Genomic DNA, 16,995 nt, shown 5'->3' with positions numbered 1-16,995 from the left:
TCCCATCACTTCATGGGAAATAGATGGGAAAACAGTGGAAACAGTGTCAGACTTAATTTTTCTGGGCTCCAAAATCACTGCAGGTGGTGACTGCAGCCATGAAATTAAAAGATGCTTACTCCTTGGAAGGAAAGTTATGACCAACCTAGATAGCATATTTAAAAGCAGAGACATTACTTTGCCAACAAAGGTTCATCTAGTCAAGGCTATGGTTTTTCCTGTGGTCATGTATGGATATGAGAGTTGGACTGTGAAGAAGGCTGAGAGGCGAAGAATTGATGCTTTTGAACTGCGGTGTTGGAGAAGACTCTTGAGAGTCCCTTGGACTGCAAGGAGATCCAACCAGTCCATTCTAAAGGAGATCAGCCCTGGGATTTCTTTGGAAGGAATGGTGCTAAAACTGAAACTCCAGTACTTTGGCCACCTCATGTGAAGAGTTGACTCATTGGAAAAGACTCTGATGCTGGGAGGGATTGGGGGCAAGAGGAGAAGGGAACGACAGAGGATGAGATGGCTGGATGGCATCACTGACTCGATGGACGTGAGTCTCAGTGAACTCCGGTAGTTGGTGATGGACAGGTAGGCCTGGCGTGCTGCAATTCATGGGGTTGCAAAGAGTCGGACACGACTGAGCAACTGATCTGATCTGAACATGTGTTTGACCTACCTGCACTCTGCCTCAGACATGCTCAACCAGAATCTCTGCAAATGGGATTCAAGAACCTGGGCATCCCAGGGAAACCCCAAGAACACAAAATTTGGAGAAGTACTGGGCCAGCTAACAAAATGGATAGTGGATTTCAAAAGGGTGAAATTGGCCCCACTGGGCTAAGCCCAGGCCAATATTTCATTCACTCACCATTCATTCATTCATTACAATAAGTATATATTGAACCAGGGAAGCATTAAATTACACCTGTGCACTAGACAGACATGGTCCCTTCTCCCTTGTCACAGTTTAGTGGTAAGCCAGTCATCAAATTATTAAGCAAATAAATATTTAGCATAGTGTCAGGTTATGATTAAAGCTTTGCAGGAAAGACAGCAAGGTAAGGGATTAAATAAAGCTATGACAAAGCTAGACATATTGAAAAGCATATTAAAAAGCAGAGACATTACTTTACGGACAAAGGTCTGTATAGTCAAAGCTATGGTTTTTCCAGTAGTCATGAATGGATGTGAGAGTTGGACCATAAAGATGGCTGAGTGCCGAACAATCGATGCTTTCCAACTGTGGTATTGAAGAAGACTTAAGTGTCCCTTGGACTGCAAGGAGATCAAACTAGTCAATTCTAAAGGAAATCAACCCTGAATATTCATTGGAAGAACTGATGCTGAAGCTCCAGTATTTTGGCCACCTGATGCGAAGAGCTGACTCACTGGAAAAGACTTTGATGCTGGAAAAGATAGAAGGCAGGAGCAGAAGGGGACAACAGAGGACGAGATGGTTTGATGGCATCACCAACTTAATGGACATGAGTTTCAGCAAGCTCCAAGAGATGGTGATGGACAGGGAAGCCTGGGGTGCTGCAGTCCATAGGGTCGCAAAGAGTCAGATATGACTGAATGACTGAACAATAAAGGGGTTAAGATAGGATATTATTTAGCTGGGATGTCAGGGAAGCCCTCTGCTGAGGCTGAGAGGAGGTGAGGGAAGGAGTCACCTAAAATGAAGGCATAAACCATGCAGGTCTTTGTGGAAAGAGCGGTCCAGGGGGAGGCAGTGGGGGTGAGAGGAAGGGATTAGATACAGAACACATTCTGAGGGTAAAGTTGGATCAGATGTGGGTGTGAAAGGCGAGGGAAGTCAAGGTTACTACAGTCAGGAGTGCAGAGGATGAGAGGGGAGTTGAAGGAGTTAATGTCTAAGAGAGAGGTGAGGGTGGGGAAAGCATATCAGATGATGGTTCCTGCAGACCCAGGGGAAGGACTTACTTTTCTTTTGAGTGATGGGAATCCCGGGAGGTTTCAAGCAGAGGGATGTGATCTGGTGTGTATTCTAACAGGATCTCTAGTGGCAGAGTGTAGAACAGACTTTTAGGAGTCAGAGATGGAGTAAGGCAATTTAGTGGTTGGTGCAGACATTCAAGTGGGGGATGATGGTGGCTTGCAGGAGGGTGCTGACTGGGACCAGAAAACTAAATTTATTTGAGTAAAAACAGTAAGTGGTACAAATCAGGAAGAAGACAGTCAAATAAATGACTGACATTTGGAAGTAGATCAGCTCTGCATTCAGCAGTTGTGTCTTCTTGGGAGAAGCAGCTTCCATTTTCCAAGTGAAAAATGAAAGTGTTAGTCTCTCAGTTGTGTTCAACTCTTTGAGACCCCCGTGGACTATAGCTCGCCAGACTCCTCTGTCCATGGGATTTTTCAGGCAGGAACACTGGAGTGGGTTGCCATTCCCTTCTCCAGGGGACCTTCCCAACCCAGGGATGGAACCCAGGCCTCCCGCATTGCAGGCAGATTCTTTTCCATCTGAGCTAAATTTGCAAAATGGGAATGATAATGGAACATACTTCATAAAACATTTGATAGAATGATACGAAGTTTTTCACCCAGGATCCAGCACACAATAAACATTTAATAAATGTTATCCAATGAGCCAGACTGCTAGATTGCAGTACCATCTCTATTGTTCACTCATCTTGGTCAAATACACTCGTCTGTGTGTGTTTGTTGCGTTGTGCAGTCACTAAATCGTTGTGTAGAACACTCTTTTGCGATCCCATGGACTGTAGCCTACCAGACACCTGTGTCCATGGGATTTCCCAGGCAAGAATACTGGAGTGGGTTACCATTTCCTTCTCCAGGGAATATTCCGGACCGAGGGATAGAACCCGCCTCTCCTGCTTGGTAGGCAGATTCTTTACCACTGAGCCACCTGGGAAGCCCCGTGTGTCTGTTTACCCATCTGCAAAATAGAGCTATCAAATACCAACTTTATAGGGTTCAGTTTTGAGGGTTAAATAAATTAATACAAGTAAAACATTTACAATAACGTTCCATGGAGCAAGCACTGCATTGCTGCTGCTGCTGCTGCTGCTAAGTCACTTCAGTCGTGTTCGACTCTGTGTGACCCCATAGACGGCAGCCCACCAGGCTCCCCCGTCCCTGGGATTCTCCAGGCAAGAACACTGGAGTGGGTTACCATTGCCTTCTCCAATGCATGAAAGTGAAAAGTGAAAGTGAAATCGTTCAGTCGTATCCGACTCGTAGCGACCCCATGGACTGCAGCCTACCCGGCTCCTACGTCCACGGGATTTTCCAGGCAGGAATACTGGAGTGGGGTGCCATTGCCTTCTCCGAAGCACTGCATTAAGTGCCGACTATTACTACGAAAATGTTTTAATCTTATTTCGTAATCTCTTCTCTTACAAGCATACGCCCACCCTATTTTGCAGAAGTCTGTGACTCAAAACAAAGGTAGCCTCTCTTCAACGATGCCACAACCTACGTGTAGCACATCTACCACCTACAGAGAAGATGAAGATCCCAACTTTGAAGGACCTCGCTCCCAGGGGTCCTGCCCTGCCCATGTTCTGCCTGACGGAACCTTTAAGAGTCTTCCTTCTGTTTCCAGCCGGGCGCTCTCGCGCGGTAGCGCGGGAGTTGGAAGTTACTTCCGGTGGCCACACCCCCGCCTCTGGGCGTCTCCATTTTGGTCGCGCAGGTTGACATTAGACCACTACCTGCGGAGTAGCGGAGAGGAGTCAGCAGTGTTGTGAGGGCCCTGTCGGCTCACCGCACTTTCTTCCTCCCTTCCTCCGCCCGCAGAAGCCAGGGTCGCCCATGGCTGGCTTGGAGGTACTGTTCGCGTCGGCGGCGCCGGCCATCACCTGCGCGCAGGACGCGCTTGTCTGCTTCCTGCACTGGGAGGTGGTCACGCACGGCTACTACGGCTTGGGTGCCGGCGACCAGGTACGCCACGGAGCCAGGGTGGCGTGGGACCATTGTGGAGGCGGGAGGCGTCTTCTGCCCGAATCCAGATCCCGGAGGCCTGGTCCAGAGTGCCCGACCTTCCCCCTTCCCAGGTCCGGGCCCTGAGGCTCATGACAGTTTTGGTACCTGTACTCTGCGGCTCAGGGAGGTGCTCTACTGTTGCATTCTAGCTGGCACAACGTGATTTGAAAACCCATGGTCAGAAACTCGCTCCAGCACCGGCTGGCGTTCTCCCAGGCTGGGATTTTGCCCTCTGGCACCGAGACGGGGGTAATAAGCTCCCTTGAGCACTCCTCACCTACCCGGGGTGAGGGCTGTATTCAGTACCACCCTCCTACTGTACTGGAGCGTTCACCTGGATCCAAGCACCGTATAGAGGGACACCAGTATAGGGGAGCGCTTGGACTCAGCTCCAGTCAAGAGCAGAGGGCTCGACACCCTTCACTCTACACTGCAGGGCCCCGTGCTGCCCACTCACCGTTGTCATCTTGACCTCAGGCTCCGGGCCAACAACCACCTCCCCAACATGTACACACATGCATCCTGGGTGTGAAGGCCAATTAAACTGTCCTTCACCATAGCTGTCCCTGCAGAAGCAGCCCCTCCTGCTCTCCCATTCTCAGACTCTGCCTCTTACAGCTGAGGGCCTTGTTGCCAGTCCCCACAGAGCCCCAGGACTGCCGGTGCCAGCCTGCCTCACTTGATTCTTTGCTGTAGCATTCTCCCATCTTCCCTGCCCCTTCCCTGTGGCTCTCCCCCGCAGGGTCATTGTACACATCAGCTTCCTGTGAGCACTGACCTCGACCTCTTCCTGGGCAAATCCTGCCAGCAACTCTGTTGGAGACTCTTTGACAGCTTAGAGACCTCAGTCTGTGTGGATCATTGTCTGCTCCTAACCGCCAGCTTTCCCCTGTCTGTACTCCAGGCTTCCAAGTTTTAAGAAAGAACATGATTTGGTTTAAAAAAAGATCCCTGACTGAATCTCAGAGGTGCACTCTGTTTACCATGCCACATGTTGAGTTCATGCAAAACAGAAAAAGTTGCTGGCTCCAGACCTCTTGGGGGAGGCCCCAGGAGAGTGCACATGGAGAATTGGAAAGCATTACCCACTGTGTCTGTCTGTCCACTCCAGTGCTAGGTCAAGCATGTGCCCCTGGGGGATGGGTGTTTGTGTTGCGCACTAAAGCGTGGTGTATTTTTGCTTCTCTCTGCCCTTAAATGCTTCTGGGGCTCAGGTTGTGCTTGTCGTCCTCTCACTTCTGCGTTTACTTTCATTCAGAGTAGAAGCCTTTTGGAGGAGTATCTTTCCTATTAGTTTATTCAAGAGAGGTTTTAGTTTTCCAGCGTGGGGCCAGCAGACTCAGCTGAGACCAGCAGTGTTTGCAAAGTTCAGAGAATGTTTGTCTGAAGCAGCCGCCTCCTGCTTCCCACCCTTCTAGGGGTGATAAGAGAGAGAGGAAGGTCCTGAAATTGTGTACTTGATCATTTACTATGTTGACAGTTAAATAGAAAGCTAAATTGTCTCCTTTTCTCTTTGGTTCTATATTCTCTGGTTCAGGAAAACTGTGTACATAAAACTTGATTAGAAGAACAATGCATTTTCAATCAAAAATTCAGTATTGAGTTTGGATTTCTTTCTTGAAGTCAGCACCACACCTCGTAAGAACTTTATAGCTCTGTCAGGTCGTTTAGGTGGCCAGGGAATAGAGATGGCCACAGGCTTGAATTCGAGGATTTTGTGTTCTGTTGTAGGAATCTAAGGATTATGACAAAAGAGAAAAATGCCTGAAATGATCTTTTTGAGACACATTTTAGCCCAGGGATACTGGGATGCACTCACGGCCATTAAAGAATACTTCCAGCCCCAGGATTTTGCCTAAGGGGACAGCTATCTTTACTTTGTGGGGTGGGCATCTTTAGCCATAACACAGGCAACCAGGAGCTCTGAATGCCAAACCCAGCTCTGCACCTGACTTACCATGACCTTGGGCAATTCTCAGCTCCCTCTTGTTGTTTAGTTGTAAAGTCATGTCTGACTCTGCTACCCCGTGGACTGTAGCCTGCTGGGCCCCTCTGTCCATGGGATACCCCAGGCAAGAATACTGGAGTGGGTTGCCACAGCCCCCTCTTAGCTCTTAGATTTTTTTCATCCAAGCCAGTTAAACTACACAACCATGTACTTTGGCTACTTTCCAGTTGTAGCTCTTTGGGAGGTCTGATATTGATGTCCTAGTCCAAAAGGCAGTTGAATGCCATGTTTGACTTGATATCACCAAGGCCAGTCTCTTTCAGTCCCACCTCTTTTCCCGTATCAGGGCAGGCGCTGAGCTGGGGAGCACTGGTTCTGCTGCAGTGAGAGGTATCAGCCCCGCCAGACCCCAGTAGTGTCTCTTGCTCTGGAAGCCAGATGTTATGGGGCAGTGAGCAGGCCCAGTTACATATATTCCAAGAAGAAATTCTGGTAGGTTGAATGCTGTACATGGAGAGTAGAAATATAAATTCAGAGGCCCTTGATACAACAAAGACAAGTCATATTATCAAATTCTTGGCTTCCAAAGTAAACCATAAATCCAGGACACTACACGTGTTACAGGAAATTTACCCAGCTGGGGGTGGGGGGATAATTTCTTAAGCAGAGTTGGCTGATAAGTTTCACTTTTGTTTTCTGTCACTTTCATTTCCCTGCTTCAGGCCTGTGAGTTTCCTTGTCATTTAGCCAGGTTTGAAACCAGGTCAGTTGCAACATCTTGAATTTTATTTGGCACCACTTTGCTCGTTTGATTTACGAGGCCTAGAGGTGACCAAAGAGGAGAGGCCCACAGTCTCTATTCTTGGCTTCCCGTTGTCCTTGGTATCTGTGAGGTTTGTGTGCTTAGACCTTTGTGTGTTGTTGTTGTTCTTCATCTTTGGTCCCACTCCTTCCCACTATAGTCTCGTGAATACAGATCTTCCCAGTCCACTTGCTCTGTGTTTAGCTATAGACATATGCATCCATGAAAATAATATAGATGGTTTTTTTCATGTGTTTTAATTATTCTTTTTACATAAATGGTACCCAACTGTAAATCTCATTTTTTAAAAAAGTTTGTCATGTTGTTTATTTTTACCTATAATACTGCAATTAGATCTAGTTGTCTCTTCTCACTGCTGTACTATGGGCATATTGTGCAATTTGCCTCCCCTTTGGTGCCCCCAACAAGCCCTTGTCATATTCCCTGTGCCTCTGTGTACAGAATTTCTTTTAGGAGTGGAGGTTTAAGGTCTTGGGGTATTGGCTTATCTGATGGCACTAAATATTACCAAATTGCTCTCCAAAGGGGGTTGTATGAATGTGAACAGCCTCCAGCAGTACTTAGAGGTTGCCATTCTCCTTACACCCACACAAACACCTGGCAAAAAATAGAAAAACGGATAATAGCAGTCGGATGGATGGATCCTGGTATCTCTGAATGCTAGTAAAGTTGAACAACCCTTTATACAGAGTTAGTTGCTCTTACCTTTTGCCAGTTTTTCAAGTGGATTACCAATTTTTATAGTTCATTTTTCAGGCATTCCCTTTTTGTACTAGGTATTGATTCTTTTTCATTTGCAGCCATGGCACATAGCTCATCCTAGCCTGTGGCTGCCTGTTCACTTCGTTAGTAGTAGCGGTTATTGATCGGAAGCTTTAAATTATGAGCAGTGTCAAAGATAGCATTTTTTTCTTATGTGGACCTTGTTTAAGAAATCTTTTCCCATCTGGAAATCAGGTTTTGGGTTTTTCTATAGAAATAGTTTGAGAACTATGTCACAAACATTAGTGTGTAAAAGGAAAGTCCTTGGGTTTGTTTTTCTTTTAAGAAAGGAGAACATCACAACTCCCAGTGATGCATTTTTACATCCATTTGGTTGGCAAAAATATTTTAAGTTGGACAGTAGCATGTTGCTGACCACTTGAAACAAGAACTTGGATACATTGCTCATGAGAGTGTAAATCCATACTTTGGGAAACAATTGACTTTATCTTATAAATTAAAAGTTCTTCCCCTAGATATATTTTATAGAAGTTCATTTCTGTGTTACTAGGAGATGTGTGAGCTACCCTGTGTACAAGAGCGTTCATAGCGTTATTTATAATAGCATAACAGATAAGTTGGAAACACCCCACATATCCATCAAGGGAGTGTAACTTGCAGCATATTCATACAACGGTGCATTATGTGGCTGTGAACTATGTAGCAATGGAATGCACTGTGCATCAACTATAGTTACAGATAACTCTCAAAACAATATTGAATGAAAATGACAAAAGTGATGCCATTTATATAAAATTCAAAAACATTTGAAACAACTTATTTTTAGGATTTGTGTATAGTAACATAACTATAAGGAAAAGTAAGGAAATTTTTAAAAATACAGACTAGTGACTACCCACAAGGGAAGAGGAGGGAGATTCATTAGGGGTACACTACTCAAGCCATGTTCTTTGTCTTAAGCTGGTTGTAGATACCTAGTTGTCCATTTTATAATTCTTTTTTTTTAAATCTTGTACATATGCTGTATTTTGTGTTTGTATGAAAGTTATTCATAATTTTTGTTAAACCACTACAGTAGTCTGGAGAGGTGTCATTACAGTCTATTTTTAGTCACTACTTTCATGATGCCTTTGCAGTTGGCTGAAATTCCAAACTTTGAGAAACATTGTCCTTAGAATTTCACAGTATTCCTTGAGATAACTGGCCTTATTCTTGGCAGGGAGATGGAGAGATTTTTCAACCAAGACTGTAGCTTCTAAACAAGTTCCAGTGCTGTGTCACAAAGGCAGTCAGGAGTGAGGGAGAAACACTGGAGCTGGAGTCCAGAGACCACAGATCTCTCACTTGCTGTTGGACCTTGGACGTTTTACTTCTCCCGACCTCCATGTCCTCATCTGTAAAGTGAGGGAACAGGATTAGATTATCTGTAATTTCCTTTTTTCAGATCTGAAATCATGATCTTTCTCCTCTCTGGTGTCTTCTCAGCCGGGTCCCAATGATAAGAAATCAGAACTGCTGCCAGTGGAATGGAACAGTAATAAAGACCTGTATGTCCTCCGGTATGAGTCCAAGGATGGGTCCAGAAAGCTCCTCGTGAAGGCTGTCACCGTGGAGAACAGCATGATCATCAATGTGCTGGTGAGTGTAGTCACAAAGAATCTGATGTTGGGAATGGACCTTGGGATCGCCTTTTTGAAACCCATTTAAGAGCCCTCAGTGTACGTGAAGCCTTTAGCTAGTGATCCTACTTCTGGAACTTTATTCTGAGGCCAGGACCCTAAATGTAGAAATGCTTTATGTTCAAAGATGTCTACTCCTTATTATTGTAAAAGGAAGTGCTTGCCATCACAAAGGAATAGTGAAGTAAATTAAGGTAGATTCATTCAGGGACAACTTGGGAGAAAACAAAAAAAGCTTACTGTAGCCCTAGGGGACGGCTTTTAGTTCCTTAGACTTGCTTGGCTCACAGCTTTTTGCTGCCTTGAAGCCTTTATCCTTCTCGTTTTCCCTCCTGGAAAGCTCTTCCTCTCTCCACCTTTGCTGCCTCACACAGGTACAGTCCTTTAGCCTGACTGACTCCCTCTTATTTTCTTTTCACTTACTCAGAAAGTTCAGTCAGTCCTGACTGCTTCCTCTAGTCTGTCAGAAAGATCTAAATTATGCCTCTGCTTCATCATTTTATTTTCCTGCCTGGTACTTGACACGGTTTGCAATTAGTTCATTACATTTATGCTTTGGTGTAATATTTTGTATTCTGCCACTATAGCAGAATGTTCTGTAGTCTATATAACATGCCCTCTAAGCACCCTGAGGGCAGTGACTCTCTAGGTTTGGCCTGGTTGTCTGGATTCATATAAAGATATCATGCAGTCTGTAGTGTTCTGCACTTTGCATTTTTACCTTGATATGTTTTGGAGGTCTTTACATGGCAATGCAAATGACTATGCCTGATTCATTTTAACCACTGTGTAGTATTCCATAGTACAATAATTTATTTACCCCTCTTCCTTTTGATGATCACTTATATCGTATATCACTCAAGATTCTTAGTTTGAAACAACGAAATCCCTTTAGGTTCATTTGAATAGTTGGGTTTATTAAAAGAACTGGGATAACCATGTTGTCAGAAGGGCTGGAGAAGCAGTTTGAAGGCTGAGCTTCCAGGGCATTGCTCCAAACCATGCTGTGGAAACCAGTGCTGCTGCCGTCAGCCCAGGGCATTAGGTACTGGCTGGCTGCCAACCCAGGGGCCCCCTTCATGAGCCACTGATGTAGCCCCTGTGCTTCTGCTGCGGCCCATAATGGCAAGATGTCTGCTTCTTACCCAGCCTGTTTATCCATGTTGCTCACCGCCAAGTTGAAGTTGTGCATCTATTTGGCACCCCATTCACATGTTTGATTTCAAGCTGCAAAAGAGCTTGGGAAGTAGGTTTTTCTGGGCTCTGCCTCAGAAAGGCATTATTCCTAAATCAAGAGTTGGCCCCAAATGCTCAATGTGTATTTCATCTGTTACAAATAGTCCTTGCATATGTCTCTTGGTGCCCATGTGTATTTCTTTAGGTTGGATATAAAATTGTTCTTCTCCCCTCTAGTTGCCCACTTACTCACTCATTAGACCAGAAATACCCCAGTCTCTCATTTTTTGTTTTCATTTTTCTAGGAACATGGCTCACAGCAAGTGTCAGATTTGACCCTGAACTTGAATGATTATATCGATTCAGAACATCTGGTTGACTTCCACAGGTATTTCTAAGCGATGGCTTTTGCCTGGGAAAAAAGAAGAGAGAATCAATGGCCAGACGTAAGGAATGGACTTGAGGTGTTAGAGAATGGAGGAAGGTTAACAGAAGGATCCTTCTCCTGGGCACTCTGTTCTTTCTGTTTTTAATTTATTTTAAGAGAAGATTCGTGTGGGAAATGCCCCGTGAAATAAAATGATGCAACTTAGAGACCACAAGTCTGCAGGGTAGAGATGGGGCCAGGCCAGTGACCTCTTAGGATAAGGTGTACCTACTCTGGTACACTCCATTCCCCAGTTTTTTGTTTTAATGGACTTTATTTTTTACAGCAGTTTTAGGGTCACAGCAAAATTGAGCAGTAAGTGTAGCAAATTCCCTGGGACCTCCCTCTTGCCCCGCACTCTCACCATCCTGCAACAGAGTGGTGCATTTGTTATAGTTGATGAACCTGTGCTGACCCATTATCACCCAGATTCCATTCTTGGTGGTGTTGGGGTATGTTTACTTTCGTAAGAAACTGCTGCACTGTCTTCCTCAGTAGCTGTACTATTCTGCTTTCCCACCAGCAGTAAACGAGAGTTCCTGTTGGTCTGCATCCTTGTCAGTGTTTGAGATTTTGGCTGTTCTAACAGCTGTGTAGTAGTATCTCATTTTTGTTTTCATTTGCAGTTCCCTGATGACATATGATGTTGAATATCTTTTCATACGCTTTTCTGTTGTCTTTGCATTTTCTTTGGTGAGGTATCTGTTCAGGTCTTTGATCCATTTTTTAATCAAGTTGCTTTCTTAAGGTTGAGTTTTAGGAGTTCTTTGTATATTTTGGATAACAGTCATTAATCATATATGTGTTTTGCAAATATTTTCTTGGAGTCTAACTTGTCTTCTCATTATCTTGACTTTTTATTTTGAAATTTGCAACCCCTCAGAAAAGAGGGTTTGCAGAACTAATACAGTGAACACCCGTATACCCACCACCTAGGTTCACCAGTTTTTAACGTTTTGCTGCATTTACTTACTTTTTCTGTATGCTTTTTTGTTCTTGAGCCATCTGAGAATTATTTCCAGACTTTATGAACCTTAAGCCCTAAATATTTCAGCATGTATCTCCTTCTTCTTATGTAGATGTCCTCCTGTATAACCTTAAGGCAGTTATCACACTCAGGAAATTTAGTTTTAATACATTAATGTCATTTAGTACACAGTCAGTGTTCAGGTTTCTGCGTCATCCAAGTGGTGTCCTTTCTGGGTAGTCTTTTAGTTTTCAATTTGAGGTTTTTGTTTTTTTAACCCAGCCAAGTATCACAAATTGCGTTTATTTTCATGTCTTTTCAATTACCTTTAATCTAGAAGTTTCCTAGACTTTTATTTTTCTTAGCATTGCTATTTTTGAAGACTTGAGGTCAGTTGTTATATAGAACATTCAGATTGTTAACTTATCATTTGATTCAGGTTGGACATTTTCAACAAGAACTCTATGTAAGTGAGGCTATGTTCTTCTAAGTGCTTCATGTCAGGCTCATGACATCTGTCTTGTAGATTTGGTTCAGTTTGGTCGCTTGATTATGACAGTATTTGCCACCTTTCTCTCCAGTAAAGACATCTGTTTTCCTTCAGGTTTTGATTTACATTTATGAGGTTTGCTTTTTTTTTTAATTTATTTTTTATTGAAGTATAGTTGATTTACAGTATTGTGTTGATTACTGCTGTATAGCAGAGTGACTCAGTTATACAATGTAGACATATATATCATATTCTTTTCCTTTGTGGTTTATCACGAGGTAGTGAATGTAGGTCCCTGTGCTACACAGTAGGACCTTGTTTATTCATTCTGTATATACCAGTTTGCATCTGCTAATCCCAAACTCCCAGTTCAGTCCTCTTCCACTTCCTCCCACTGGCAACCACCAGTCTATTTTCTGTGTCCCTGGTTCATAAGATTTGTTTTTTGACTCAGGATATGACTCATTTTAAAATGACAGATTTTTAGGAATTCCGTAGAGTCCTGCTCACTCCCTGCTACCTCAGTCTGCCTTAACACTTCAGCGATAGCTCACATTGCTTTTCTCTCACAGACAGAGAAAAAGAGGCCTAGAGCAGCCTTCCAAGGCCCCTGAGTTAGTGACAGAATTGGACATTAAGCCCCGGAGCCCTGCCTACTTGGACCAGGAACCTGGTTATCCTTCCCATGGGGCCTTTGCCTTCCATGACTCTTCCCATGACATGTGATGAACACACAATGAGGCTGAGGGCAGGGTGGGGTGGGGTGGGCCCAGAGGAGTCAAGGCCCTGTGCCCCTACACCTCACCTCTTTCTAATGGGGTGGTAAACGAGAAGGGGCAACTCAGATGCCTAAGAAGCTTAGGCCCAAATTGCGGAGACAACGCCGGGCTATTGCCCCCCTTACCCAGGTCCGCCGGGCGGCCTGTTCCCCACCCTTGCGAACAGTCCAAACGCTATCAGGGCCGTCGCCGCTATTGTCGCCACCGCCGCCACCAGCACCACCACCAGAATACTGTGCGCAGGGTTACCAACCAGCTGAAAGCAGCTGACGCCTCGTCTCCTTTCTTCAGGGTCTACAAGAACAGCGAGGAACTTCGGTCCCGTATTGTGTCTGGGATTATTACACCTATTCATGAGCAGTGGGAAAAAGCCAATCTAAGTCCCCACCGGGAGTTTCCCCCTGCCACTGCCAGAGAGGTGGACCCACTCCGGATTCACCCACAACACCCACATACCAGCCGACAGCCTACCTGGTGAGTACACAGCCCACAGAGGGCAGCCCCAGCTTCTCTAGAAGGATTCTATCCATGACCATCCCTGCTGCTTGACCCCTCTCTGGACCCCCCACATCTCTTCAACAGAATTGTCAAGAGTCTTGGTATTTGGAGATAGGAAGTGGAGATCTGAGTGAAGCAGTGAGTTCTTGTACTGCTGCTAGTCACCCCAGCATCTTAAGGCTGCATGCATCTTTTTTAGAGGCTACACAGAGCCTCTGACTCGCCCAAGGGTCAGTGCCTCTGAGGTGTATGTGTAGTACTCCAGAGTTGCTGCCCAGCTGGTTCAGTTATTCATTCCAGAGCTGTTTGTACAGGACTCTGAATCAGGCTTTGAGGGAAAACGCAAAGATGCAGAAATACTGGAGGTTCCTGGAGGGGATGTCGTCTCAGTGTTCCCTTTCTTTGCATTTCACTTCATTGTAGCCCCCGATCTCTTTGACAACGTGAAAACTTTTCCAAAACAGCATGAGGTCTGAGCAAGTCACGTCTAAGATCTTTGCAGATTGGGATGGCAGTATGTAGGACTGGAGACTTTTGCTCTGAGAGAAGACAAGGAGCAGGGACGCCGTAGTCTGTAGCTGAGATGGCACTTCCCAGTTTGGAGTCCACGGTGCGGTAGTAATGGTGGGCTTGGCAGGGTTGAGAGGGAGGGCTCACTGTGCAGCCATAAGAAGCACTCAATAAGTGTTAACTGCCATTGTAAATACTCTGTGTTGCAGTTATATACCTTTGATTAATTAAATGGGAAATTTATTACTATAATTAGTAATTGGCAAGTCTGTTTGACAATTTTTGGAAATACTGGTTTCTGTGGGCAAAGTGGAAATTGATAAAAAGTCTTGAAAGGTTGGGAACAGCTTGTTTGATTATTTAAGATGACTTGCCTAAGGTCACCAGCCAGTAATAAAGAGACAGAGCCGGAGCTGGGGGTTCAGGTGTCCTCACTCTAGCCCAGTGTTCTGCTGTGATGTAACCAGAATATGTTGACAAGGTTTAAGGATAAGCCCTAGACAGCAGTCAAATTGGGGAAGACTTTTAGATCTTACTAAGTGGATAGTAATTCTCAGCTCTCTCAGATTTACTTCCCGTATCAAAACATATTTTCTGAAATCTCCTTTACTCTCTTAAAATGGAGTTCATAGATAATCTAACTTACCAAATGCAAAATTTCAAAAGGGGTCATATAAAGTATAATATAAATGAGAAATAAATAGTAAATAATGATAAGATAATGTTTGTTTCATTGTGTAGATGCCTGAGCATAACTACACCAGAAAAGATATGCACTTGTATGTGGGGTTATCTTGAATTTGACATCATTTACAAATCATATATCTGACAAGAGACTTGTATCTAGAGATACATAGATACGTAGAGAACTTTACATTTCAGTAATAAAAAGACAACCCAATTTCAAAAATGTTAAAGGATTTGAATAGACATTTCCCCAAGAAAGGTGTACAGGTGGCCCATAAACGTGAAAAAAGCGGAAATCAAAACTACAATGATAAACTACTGGTTTGTGCACATCTTCATGTACAACTTTTGTACAAGAATGTTCATAGCAGCATTACTCATAATAGCCTAAAAGTGGAAACAACCTAAATGTCCATCGGCTGATGAATGGATAAATGTGATATATGCATACAGGGAAATATTTGATAAATATTCAATATTTATTCAATTCAATAAAAATTCAATTCAATAAAAAATGAAGTACTGATACTGATACACATCACAACATGTATGAACCTTGAAAACATTGTGCTAAGTGCAAAAAGCCATTTATGTGAAATGTCAAGAATAGGCAGATCCACAGAAACAAAAAGTAGATTATTTGGTTGCCAGGAGGTGAGATGGAAGGATTAAAGAGCATGAATGGGGAATGACTGCTGATGAGTACAGGGTGTTTTTTTAGGGTGCAAAAAATATTCAAAAATTAGAATAGTTGCACTTTCTATAAACATCTAAAAACTACCATGTTAACTGGCTTAATTTTGTGGTACATGAAATATCTCAGTAAAGCTGCAAAAAAATTTTAAAAGGTCCTAGTTTTGTCTTACTTGGAAGCATGAATATATAACAATTGAAATAAGGGTCCTCGGATCAGACTATAAGAGCACTGATAGTAATAGCCCATGATTGAGATTTTGTATTTTCCCTTCAACTGGAGAGTGGTTTGATAATAACCTAAACAATATTTTTTGAGACCAACATTATACTAGCAAAAGGAATTTATTTAAAATTAGTTACTGAAGTCTTTCCCCCTAAGAAACAAGGCAAGGATATCCACTCTCACAAGTCTTACTCAGCATAGTACTGAAAGTTTTGTCACCACATTAAGACAAGAAAAAGAAAAGGCATACAGATAAGAAAGGAAGAAATAAAAGTTTACATTCATAGTTGACATAATGGTCTACGTGGAAAATCTCAAGGAATCTACCAGAAAAAGAATATTATGAGCCTAGTAAGGTTGTAGGATACCAGCTCAACATCCAAAAGTCAACTGTGTTTCACTGTATTAGCAATAAACACATGGAAATAGATGTTTAAGATACAGTATAATAGCTTTTAGCTCAGCTGGTAAAGAATCCGCCTACAGTGTGGGAGACCTGGGTTTGATCCCTGGGTTTAGAAGATTCGCTGGAGGAGGGCATGGCAACCCACTCCAGTACTCTTGCCTGGAGAATCTACGTGTACAGAGGAGCCTGGCGGGCTGCAGCCCATGGGGTCGAAGAGTCGGACACAACTGAACACCTAAGCACAGCACAGGCCACCATTTAGAATTACTGAAAAAATTACACTGAAAAAATTACTTACACTTAGGTGTAAGTCTGATGAAACATTTCAGACTTTTATGCTGAAAACTGTAATCAAAGAAGACCTAAATGAGAAACATCACATGTTCATGAGTGGAAGACTCAACATAGTAAAAATGTCAAATACTCCACAAACTGATACACTCTGTGTGTTAGTGGCTCAGTCGTGTCCAACTCTTTGCCACCCCATGGATTGTAGCCTTCCCGGCTCTTCCATCTCTGGAATTTTCCAGACAAGAATACTGTAGTGGGTTGCCATTTCCTACTCCAGAGGATCTTCTCGACCCAGGAATTGAACCCATATCTCTTGTGTCTCCTGCATTGGCAGGCGGATTCTTTTCCCTCTGCATCAAAGATGTCACATACTCCATAAATTGATACAGTAGTTTAATGCAATTCCTATCATAATCCCAACAAAAACTTCTGAAGATAGAGCAAGATTATTCCATAATTTATATGGAAAGGCAAAGGAGTTTGGAGTAGCTAAAAATAATTTTGAAATTAAATAAAGATGGAGAAATCATTATACCCAGTATTCAGGCTTATTATATAGCTACATTAGGTGGACAGACTCATAGGTCAATAGAACAATGTCATTGTTGTTCAGTCACTGAGTTGTGTGTAACTCTGCGACCCCATGGACTGCACCATGCCAGGCTTCTCTGTTCTCCACTATCTCCTGGGGTTTGCTCAAATTCATGTCCAT

General features: G+C 43.6%; 1 protein-coding gene across 1 annotated transcript in view; it reads left to right on the top strand.

Moving 5' to 3' along the window:
• The first annotated feature begins 3,623 nt into the window (after window positions 1-3,623).
• PSMF1 (proteasome inhibitor subunit 1) overlaps window positions 3,624-16,995 on the top strand; it is a 38,826-nt gene continuing 25,454 nt past the window's right edge. Inside the window, exons 1-4 of the mRNA XM_005887932.3 lie at window positions 3,624-3,918; window positions 8,940-9,092; window positions 10,615-10,697; window positions 13,264-13,446. Coding sequence (XP_005887994.1) covers window positions 3,790-3,918; window positions 8,940-9,092; window positions 10,615-10,697; window positions 13,264-13,446 — 548 coding nt within the window. The 5' untranslated portion in view covers window positions 3,624-3,789. The remainder of the gene's footprint in view (window positions 3,919-8,939; window positions 9,093-10,614; window positions 10,698-13,263; window positions 13,447-16,995) is intronic.

This window comes from Bos mutus, chromosome 13 (assembly GCF_027580195.1).
Source record: "Bos mutus isolate GX-2022 chromosome 13, NWIPB_WYAK_1.1, whole genome shotgun sequence".
Classification (NCBI taxonomy): Eukaryota; Metazoa; Chordata; class Mammalia; order Artiodactyla; family Bovidae; genus Bos; species Bos mutus.
Note: the sequence above shows the minus strand (reverse complement) of the source record. Positions and strands in the feature narration are given on the sequence as shown.